Here is a 10,312-nt window from a genome sequence, read left to right as displayed (position 1 = left end):
TTTTGAGCCTTAGTCTTCTGATCTTAAATGCAGGCAAGCCATAGTAACTACATCATAGAGTTCTTGTGATGCTTTAATGACATAATGTAGTAAACATGTTTGGCACGATACAACAAATGTTAGCCTTTGAATTATTAGGATAGCCAACACTCCTGGAACGCTTACCATCTGCCAGGACTTTCAAAGCACTTTCATGTCCTACATCATTCAAGCTTTCAAAACGACACTGTGAGGTGGGTACTTATGATTTCACCATCCCTATTTTATGGATGAAGAAACCGAGGCAGAGAGGTGGAGTATCGTAATTTATATCATACACCTGGGAGTAGCTAGGCTGGAGTTTGCACCCAGGGAGAATCTCGGCTCTTTATCCCTCTCTGCGGCTGAAATGGACGCTGCGAACAGGCATTTCTGCCCTGCAGGCCTGACACTCCGGAGGCGATGACTTGAGGGATTACCCTCTGTAATGGGCTGGGATCAACAGGTGGCAGCCCAGGGCTACTTAAAGGCCACATAGCGCTGGGTATTCCATCCCACAACGCCGCCACTAAAGACTCTCCAAACTCCCAGAGGCTGCCCTCCACCCGCAGGTGCTCGCCTAGGAAGCTGCGCAGAGACCGACAGGAAAGAAGAGGCCTGCCTCACAGGTTCACATCTGAGTTCCCCATTAAATGACCACGTCCGCAGGCAAAGCAACAAGCAAAACGAGTTTCCTGCAATTCCCGTTTACCCGAGGAGCGCAACCAGACCGAGAAATCTACAAATCTCTTTATACCGAAAGTTCAGCAAGGATCTGGGAGCTCAGCCAATTGGTAAAAAGTCGGGAAGCCCTCCTGGATTTCCCCAGAGCACTCCGGAAGCGCCGGGCATCGGTGCCCACGCGCAGGGGATGGGGACCCGCACCGAGGAGACGCTAGCTGTGGGATTACCTCGGCAGAGCTTCGGGGATTTTTTTTCCTGCGGGGTCCCCTGGGAGAGGCAAATGAATCTGAGGGGCGGTGCGGCGGGTGGGGGTTAACCCGGCGGTTTCCATGGCACCCGGGGCGTGGGGGAGGAATGCACCCCGCAAGCTGTGGCGAAACAACTGCGCAGCCGGACCAGCCCGGCTCGAGAAGGCGGGAGGGAAGGGGGGAGCAGGAGGGTGGGGGAAGCCCGGCTGGACGGGGGTGGGGCGGTCACGTGCGCCCGAGGGGGCGGGGCCCCAAGCCACCCCGGAGCGGAACCGAGTCCCACCTAGAGGCTCCGTGCCAGGCGCGAACTTTTCTCCCGGACCGAGGGACTGAACTTGGCCTGAACCCCTGGGGAGGACTCAAGGCACCCGTGGCTAGCACCGGGCTGGGGTGCTGCGGCCGGCCTGGGGGACAGCGGTCGGTGGCAAAAGACACCAAGGAAAAGTGGGAACAGAAGCTTGGGGGTGAGTGAAGGGAGTTCGGCTCGCAGTTTTTACGCAGGCTCGGGTCTCCGTGTCTTCTGGGGTGGGCCTGGGCAAGTGCCCTGTCAGCTCTAAGGGAGCAGCCGAGGCCACTGTCCCTTAAGACTGCCGGGGTCCTCAGCACCTGTCTCGGGCTCCAGGAGAGGCTGTGGTCATGGTGAATGAAGAGCCCAACCAACAGGAGCACGATGGCAGCCCTGCGCAGGAGCCTGCCCTGCGCGCGGATCCCAGCGCCTCGGCCCACGCCAGCGTCTCCACTCACCCCAGCGTCTCCACTCACCCCAGCGTCTCCATTCACCCCAGCGTGTCGGCCCACCCGAGCGTGTCGCCCCACCCCAGCGTCTCCATTCACCCGAGCGTGTCGGCCCACCCGAGCGTGTCGGCCCACCCCAGCGTCTCCATTCACCCCAGCGTGTCGGCCCACTCAAGCAGTTCTGCCCACCCCAGAACCTTGGCCCAGCCCGGTGGCTTGGCCTACCCCAGTAGCTCGTGCCCCGAGGACAGTAGCGTGATCAAGGTGAGCAAGCGTCGCTGGGTGGTGGTCCTGCTGTTCAGCTGCTACTCCATGTGCAATGCCTTCCAGTGGATCCAGTACGGCTCCATCAATAACATCTTCATGAACTTCTACGGGGTCAGTGCCTTTGCCATCGACTGGCTGTCCATGTGTTACATGCTGACCTACATCCCTCTCATCCTGCCCGTGGCCTGGTTGCTGGAGAAATTCGGCCTGCGCACCATCGCCCTCACTGGCTCTGCTCTCAACTGCCTGGGGGCCTGGGTGAAGTTGGGGAGCCTGAAGCCACATCTCTTCCCAGTCACCGTCCTAGGCCAGATCATCTGCTCTGTGGCCCAGGTCTTCATCCTGGGCATGCCCTCCCGCATTGCTTCTGTCTGGTTCGGGGCTAATGAGGTCTCAACGGCCTGCTCCATAGCTGTCTTTGGCAATCAGGTGGGTCAAGGAGTTGGCGGGTGTTCAGAGGAATGGGCATCATATCATTGTGAAGCTCACTGTGTTGGGTTGTACCTGAGGGCACCTAAGTGTGTGGGAGCCTGTGGTTTTCTGACCTCAGCAGTGTTTGTGACCCTGGGGGACTTCATGGCTGGGCGGGAGTGAGGGATTGTGACTGGATGGCTCTGTAAGAGAAGGTTAGGGGAACAGAAGGAGACCTTTTCCTTCACCGACAGTTTCTCCTCCCCCAGCAGAAAGCATGCTTCTGGAATGTCCTCGGGTTTATGATCTCCTTCCTGACCCCGTCAGTCTGATATAGGAAAGACGTTATTAGGGTTCGAAGCCAACGGCCAAGAAAGAATTCTTGAGACGTCTTTGGTGCAAAAAGGTGATTTTATGAAAGCCCGGGGACAGGACCCGTAGGTAGAAGGAGCTGCAATGGGGTCATGAGGAGTGGCCCGTTATATACTTTCAAGTTGGGAGGGGGTTAGGGGTAGCGTTAAGTCACTAAAGAATTTTGGAAGCAAGGTTTCCAGGACCTTGAGAGGGCTAGCTACTGTTGGGAAAAGGTCATTTATTACTGTTTAATAAAACCTTAGTCATGAGACCCCTCAGGTGTATATCAGTGGGCCATATGCTTGGGGAATGATTGCCAACATGTATCTTGGGGGGGGGGGGTTAGAGATAAAGGAAGTTTCCAAAGGAATTTTTATACGTTAAAGTAGACTTACAGGATCCTGGGGGAAGGGGGGGGTCAGACTAGAATTGCCTTTTGCCCTTAGCAAAGTATTAACATCGAGGCAGCTGAGTCCCTAGAGGAATGTCACTCTGCCTGTTCCAAGGACTTGTCAATGGGCTGTAGGTAGTGAGGAAACTTAATAATTTTCCTTCTACCTTTGTTTCCCACATCAAGTCCACTGGCTTAGACCTGTGATTTCAGGAAAGCTGTTCTTTCTCAGGGAGCAGCCCATGGGCATCAGATTATTCTGGGATGGTCAGAATTTGATGGATATTTTTAGCCTGACTCACCAGCTTTCCTAGAATGCAGTATGTCCTGTACTAACATAGAACCACTGAGCGCTGGCTTGGTGGTGTTTGGCCCCTGGCCCCGTGCTTACCTTCTTTTATACCAGGCTGAAGTGAGGACAGTGGAAACAGTGCTCTGGGCCAAACTGCTTCCCTGGGGAGTAGAGCCAAGCCTAGCAGGATGGAATAGAAATCTCCTGCTGAATTTCCAAGGCCTAGAAACCTTTTTGGAAAGGCGCAGAAAGCTCCTATCTCAATCCCTTTTCTTTCTTTCTTTTTGGAAGGAGAATCTCTTTGCATCTCAGTGAGGTTATGACCCAAACGTTGGGCATGTTATTGATGGGATTTTGGAATATAGGTGAGGTTCAGTGGGGTAGAGTCCGGAGCCGACAGCTAAGCAAGAATTCTTGAGACGTCTTTGGTGCAAAATGGTAGCTTATGGAAGCACAGGGACAGGACCCGTGGGCAGAAAGAGCTGCTGCCCCGGAGTTGTGAGGTTATATACTATGGGGTTGGGGGAGGTAAGGAAAAGGGAGGTTTCAAAGGGATTTTTATATGTTAAAGAAGACTCACAGGATACCAGAGGCCTTGCCATTGTCAAGTTAAGGTTGTTTACCCCACTAGTAAGGCATTAACATTAAGATAGTTGGGAACTTCCTTGAGGAACATTACACTCTGCCCACTTCAATTATCTGTCAATGGGCTGCAGGTTATAAGGGCATTTAATTGTATCTATTTCCCTCTGGAAGCTAGGTTATTGTAGGAATGCTTTGTTCTTGTAGATTGCTAAGACATTTGTAAACTGAGGGAGACTCATGTCTTGTAGGAATGTGATCACTATAAGTTAACTATTTGTTTTTCCTTTGGGGCAGCCAGGAGTGCCTGAGGAACATCACATAGATCCCATGGGGGGAGGGGTGTTGGGGTGTCAGCTTCTGCTTTGTCCTCAGCTTGCCTTCTGTTCTCTCATCATTATGACTGCCTTCTCCAAATATTTGAAGCAAGTATTTATGGGGTCCTTCTCTATCTAGACCACTGCCTCCAGGTCCCACTTCTTCTCAAGCACCTGCAGTTGTTTTCATTTTATTTTATTTAACACATGACCAGTAACCCTTAGTTTTTGCTTTTTCCCTTATAGGAGGGTAAAGCTGGGAGGTGAAGGGCAGGACCTTTCCAACTTCCCAAGGGTTAAATCTCCCTAGGAGCAGCAGAACGGGATTCAGTGCAATCTCAAACCCATTGTTTTGGGGAGAGCAGGATCGCTTTGTGGGAGAAGCCCCTCGGGTGGCCTGGTGAGATCCGAGAATCCAAAATGTTTTTGTAAACCATAAAGCATAAACTAATAGGTTTTCAGACCCCTCCTCACACACCTGTGAGGGAACTTGACACCAGATAAATCTTTAAAGTTTAATAAGACTATTTACTCATTCCCCACCCCCACTCCCCACCAAGGTCAGGAAATGCTAAGAATTTTACATTTAAAAACACTCTGACAGCATATATTTGTATCACGGAGCCATCTATTCAGTTTGATCTTTTCGTCTTAACGCTAGAAAAAATGTGTGAAAAACTGAATTGGTGATGCTTCCTCACCGTCAGGATGACTATCTATGTTTGGTTCTTGGCATGCGTTTTACCTTTCTTTCTGAGTAAGGCACGGCTGAATGGAGAAGAGATAGTATTAGAGTAGTATTTTTTTTTTAATTTTTTTTAAGATTTTTTTTTTTTTTATTTATTTACTTGAGACAGAGAGAATGAGAGAGAGAGAGCACATGAGAGGGAGGAGGGTCAGAGGGAGAAGCAGACTCCGTGCCGAGCAGGGAGCCCGATGCGGGACTCGATCCAGGGACTCCAGGATCATGACCTGAGCCGAAGGCAGTCGCTTAACCAACTGAGCCACCCAGGCGCCCAGTATTAGAGTAGTATTAAGAGCTTTGCCACTTAGGAAAAAGGACTCCCCAGAGCTGTCTAAACAGACTTCAAATGCTGTTCCACAGAATAATTCTTGTTGGCCTGCAAACCTCACACTGATCAGCTAAACTCTGTACGCTGATAATTCTGACCTCCCTCTTCTCGTGCCTCTTATGTACTCCACACGTGCACCAGCCCTGCTTGCATCAAATTCGTCATTCATTCATTCATTCAACAAGCATTCACCTAGTGCTTCCCTTTTGCCAGGCACTGGGCTAGGGCTACAAAGATAATCCCCGCCTTTGCAGAGTTCCCATACCAGATTTTAAAATTGTACCAGGCACTAGGATTCCGATAAACAAACAAATAAACACAAGCCTAGATCAGTGTATAAAGGATTTATTTTCAGTTCTCCATGAGATTTTTAGTTATCTTCTTTGCCCAGTTGCTTAGAAAAATTGAAGGGGAAGGAAGCTAATATCTACCAAACACCTATTACGTGCAAGGCACTTTCTTACCTATTGTTTAATTTTTCAACTCTGTGAGGTAGGTGGAATTGTCTCTGTTGTTACGGGGGAGGAAATTGAGACCCAGATAAATGTAGCAAACTTAGGCAGGGTCCTACAGCTGCTAAGCGGTAGAAGGGAGACTTGAACGCAACTCCACCTCCAAAAGCCCATGTCAGTGAGCCAATACTGAGTTGTCATGTGGATAAAGCATATATTTTTTATTTTAGAATTCAATTTTTAAATTAATTTTTTAATTTTTTTCATTAATTAATTGGTTTTTTAAAAGTAGGCTCCACGCTGGGCGTGGAGTCCAAGGCAGGGCTTGAACTCACGACCCTGAGATCACAACCTGAGCTGAGATCAAGAGTCGGACGCTTAACTGACTGAGCCACCCAGGCGCCCAACCAGTGTCTGGTTGGTGATAAAGTACCCAGCAGTTTTCTCCAGAATCTGAGAACCTCTGTACCTGTCTTCTGTTTTGAAGTGCCTGGTGTTAGTACCGTCTCCCCACCCACTGTGTTGTAAACTGCTAAAGGGTGGATTCTGCCTCTTCGAGCCTAGCAAGAATCGTAAGAAGGTGGGGCTCTGCTCTTTGGGAAGAAGAAACCAGTGAATCCTCAGCTGGGGTGAGAGAGGGAAGGAATCTTAGAATTGCAACAGAGCCTCTTCCCTTTGTCTCTGGCCAGTTACACAGGTGGTGACAGCCTGACATTTGGCAACACTTGTTCTATGGCTTCCAGGGAAATTACCCATGTGGGGTTTTGAGTGATGTGGACGATGTTATAATGGAAGGATTGGAAGAAAGCCCTGTCTTAGAGTCTGGTGATAGCTTGGTGGCACTGGACGAGAGAGATGTGGGAGCTCGAAGGGACCAAGTCAGTTCCAGCCCCTGTGAGGAGCCTACAGCACCAAGGTGGGGAGGGACTTCCTCAAGGACCCCTGGGCAGCGGAGAGCCCAGTGCCTACCAGAAAGAGTAGGAGAGAATGTTTGCTTTTCAAGTTATGAAAATATAGGAGTCTCCCCTTATCCCTGTTGCACTTTCCATGGTTTTAGTCCCCTGCAGTCAACCTGGAAACAGATGGTCCTCCTAACCTATAGGAGGGTCATCCATAGCCTAACACGATGTCACAATGCCACATCATTCCCCTTGCTTCATCTTATCACATAGGTGTGTTATCATTGAACATCATTGTAAGAAGGGTGAGCATGGTACAATAAGATAGTTGGAGAGAGAGGTGACATTCACATAACTTTTATTACAGTATATTGTTACAGTGGTTCTATTTTATAACAAGTTATTGCTGATCTCTTACTGTGCCTAATTTACAAATTGAACTGTATCATAGTTAGGTAGGTATAGAGAAACATGTAGTACAGACAGGGTTCAGTACCAATCTGCAGTTTCAGGCATCCTGTGAGGGTCTTGGAATATATCCCCTGTGGATAAGGATGGACTTATCTGGGGCGCCTGGGTGGCTCAGTTGGTTAAGCGACTGCCTTCAGCTCAGGTCATGATCCCAGGGTCCTGGGATCGAGTCCCGCATCGGGCTCCCTGCTCTGCGGGGAGCCTGCTTCTCCCTCTCCCACTCCCCCTGCTTGTGTTCCCTCTCTCACTGTGTCTCTCTCTGTCAAATAAATAAATAAAATCTTTAAAAAAAAAAAAAAAAGGATGGACTTATCTGTCTAGTGCGGTCATCTTACAGAATCAGGTGTGTAGTGGCCACGCTGTTTGGGCTTTCAGAAATAGCACCACCCGGGCGCCTGGGTGGCTCAGTTGGTTAAGCGACTGTCTTCGGCTCAGGTCATGATCCTGGAGTCCCAGGATCGAGTCCCGCGTCGGGCTCCCTGCTCGGCCGGAAGTCTGCTTCTCCCTCTGACCCTCCCCCCTCTCATGTGCTCTCTCTCTCTCATTCTCTCTGTCCCAAATAAATAAATAAAATCTTAAAAAAAAAAAAAAAAAAGAAATAGCACCACCCAATAGAAACATAAGGCCAGCCACATGCACAACTAAATTTCCTACTAGCTACATTAAAAACAGGTGAAATGTAAATTTTTTAAAAAGTAGAAAGAGCAGGTGAAACTAGTTTTACTAGTATATTTTATTTAACCCGATATATCCAAAATAGTCTTTCAACATGTAATCTATATAATAAAATCACTAATAAGCTGTTTTCCATTCTTTTTTCATACTGAGTCTTTGAAAATTGGCATGTATTTAACACTGAGAGCCTCTCCACATTTCCCAGGAATGGTGATAGTGTTCAATAGCCGGGTTGGACAGCGCAGATCTAGAACAATGATGCTATTTAGCAGGTTGGGTGGGGGGAGGGGGGAGTTTTCCTTGACCCTCTTAGGGACCTTTGTTGGGTTTAAAAATTAAACTGATAAAGACAGGTAATCAGGAGAAAATCATCCAAGTTTATATAAGTATTACATGATATGGGAGCCTTCCTAAGGAAATGAAGAAACACTTAGACCTATGTGCTTTTAGGCTAGATTTGATGAAAAGTGCACCATCGTGGAGGACTATGACAGGTTAGGAGTATGAAATTAGTGTAGCAAACTGAGGAAACTGAGTAAGGCCTGTTATGATTCTCCTTGGTATCCTTTTTTTTTTTTTTTTAATTATTTATTTATTTGACAGAGAGAGACACAGCGAGAGAGGGAACACAAGCAGGGGGAGTAGGAGAGGGAGAAAGCAGGCTTCCCGCTGAGCAGGAAGCCCGATGCAGGGCTCGATCCCAGGACGCTGGGATCATGACCTGATCCGAAGGCAGACGCTTAACGACTGAGCCACCCAGGCTCCCCCTTGGTATCCTTTTGTTTTCAGAGGTAAGGGTGCTCCTTTGCTCCAGGTATGGGAGGAGTACCTCTTACAGGAAGGTTTAAGGTCTGTTTCAGGGAAGAAGAGCGAGCAGGAGGAGGTCAGAGTGACTTTCCCCATCTGCTCTTTTCTGAAACTCCCTCAGCTTAAAATATTCTGGGTGCCATAACTTGGAGGAGCATGTCCTGAACCACATCATACTTACGCGTTTGGAAATAGATTCTAGCAGATAAAGATGGGTGCTAGGAAACGGAGTCCAGTCTTGAGGACGTGGTGTTTGCTGGACCGGCTGATTGTGTGGTAATACCAGAGAGGCTGGGTGTCTGAGACTGACTCAGGGGTCAGGGTCAGGAGGTGGGTGGTCAGCCTACTCTTGTTCCCAATCATGGTCATGTGTTAAAGTCGAAGCTTATCGTTCTGGATTTTCTAATGTTAGAGGCCTTTCAAGGTCTGATTGAAGTTGGGGGAGGTGAAGGCAAACTCTTGTTCTCTTCTAGTGATTGTACTTGTTACTTAAAGCACACAGAGTGCCTGCCCACATGGCTGACCACTTCCTGGCCTCCCCTTATGCACTGGAAGATAGGAATAGGCCAGGGCTGGGAGGGGAGGAGGCCAGTGGTGATGACATGCAGTGGGGTGGGGCTGGGACCACACCTTCAAGTGCTCCTGGGTGCCAGGCAGGTCTTATAAATGTGACAGTCAAAATGACATTGGGTTGTGGTGGGGTCACGACAAACGTGAGAGTCCATTTCCCATCCAAAGACAGCAACTGCGTCGGCTGCTGCCAACTGTTGGTATATAAAGCATGACCCAGTGTTGCCAGAGCTCATTTTGTTTCCTTAAGGAGAAACCAGAGATCTAGATTTTTAGATGAAGTCTGTTTTTGTTATTATTATTATTATTATTATTATTATTATTATTCTGGTAGAAGAGACATAATATCATTTTAACCATTCATAAGTGTACAATTCAATGGCATTAAATACTTTTACAATGTTATGTAAGCATTACCACTATCTATACCCAAAACTTTTTATATACCCTCAACAACTGTGTACCCATCAAATAATAACTCCTCCTATCCCCCTTCCTCCAGCCCCTAGGTACCTCTCTTCTACTCTCTGTTTCTACGAATTCGCCTCTGCTCGGTACATCACATAAGTGGAACCATACAATGTTTGTCTTTCTGTGTCTGCCTTATGAAATCTGTTTATTAAGTGCTGATGACTAATTCATAGGTGTGTGTGTGTGTTTAATTATATTCCATCCTTTTGAAACTGTGGATCAGATAAAACTTCAGTTTGAGCCTTTTGGGGGAAGTGAAGTGGAAGTGAATTCCAGTTCTCCTTTGTCAGTCGGAAAGCCCTCGCCAAAGAGGCAGGCCAAGAGAAATGAGCTCGAAGGCTAGCAGCTCTGGGGAGGACACCAGACCAGTGCTCCAAGCCAAAAATGGTGATCATTTGCCTCACCCTAGGGGCTGGGTAAAAATACAGATGCCTGGGCCCCAGCTGGACTTCCTTAACTGGACGCTCTAGGGGTGGGGCGCGGGCTCCTGTCTTTTTACCTGGCTTCCCAGGGGAGACTAGTGATCAGTTTTTGAAATCACTAGAAAAGGGGAACGGCAGGCCTTGGGAAGGCAGCCTCTTGCTTGGAACCACGT

The 10,312-nt window shown here is 48.5% G+C and overlaps 1 protein-coding gene across 2 annotated transcripts in view; it reads left to right on the top strand.

The window, feature by feature from the left end:
• The first annotated feature begins 1,207 nt into the window (after nucleotides 1-1,207).
• Nucleotides 1,208-10,312, top strand: part of FLVCR2 (FLVCR heme transporter 2) — a 55,813-nt gene continuing 46,708 nt past the window's right edge. For both annotated transcript variants that reach the window (XM_034993231.1, XM_034993232.1), the window contains exon 1: nucleotides 1,208-2,381. In XM_034993231.1, coding sequence (XP_034849122.1) covers nucleotides 1,587-2,381 — 795 coding nt within the window. In that variant the 5' untranslated portion in view covers nucleotides 1,208-1,586. The remainder of the gene's footprint in view (nucleotides 2,382-10,312) is intronic.

Source organism: Mirounga leonina, unplaced genomic scaffold, assembly GCF_011800145.1.
Source record: "Mirounga leonina isolate KUSES-001 unplaced genomic scaffold, KU_Mleo_1.0 Mir_82, whole genome shotgun sequence".
In the NCBI taxonomy this organism is placed as follows: domain Eukaryota; kingdom Metazoa; phylum Chordata; class Mammalia; order Carnivora; family Phocidae; genus Mirounga; species Mirounga leonina.
Note: the sequence above shows the minus strand (reverse complement) of the source record. Positions and strands in the feature narration are given on the sequence as shown.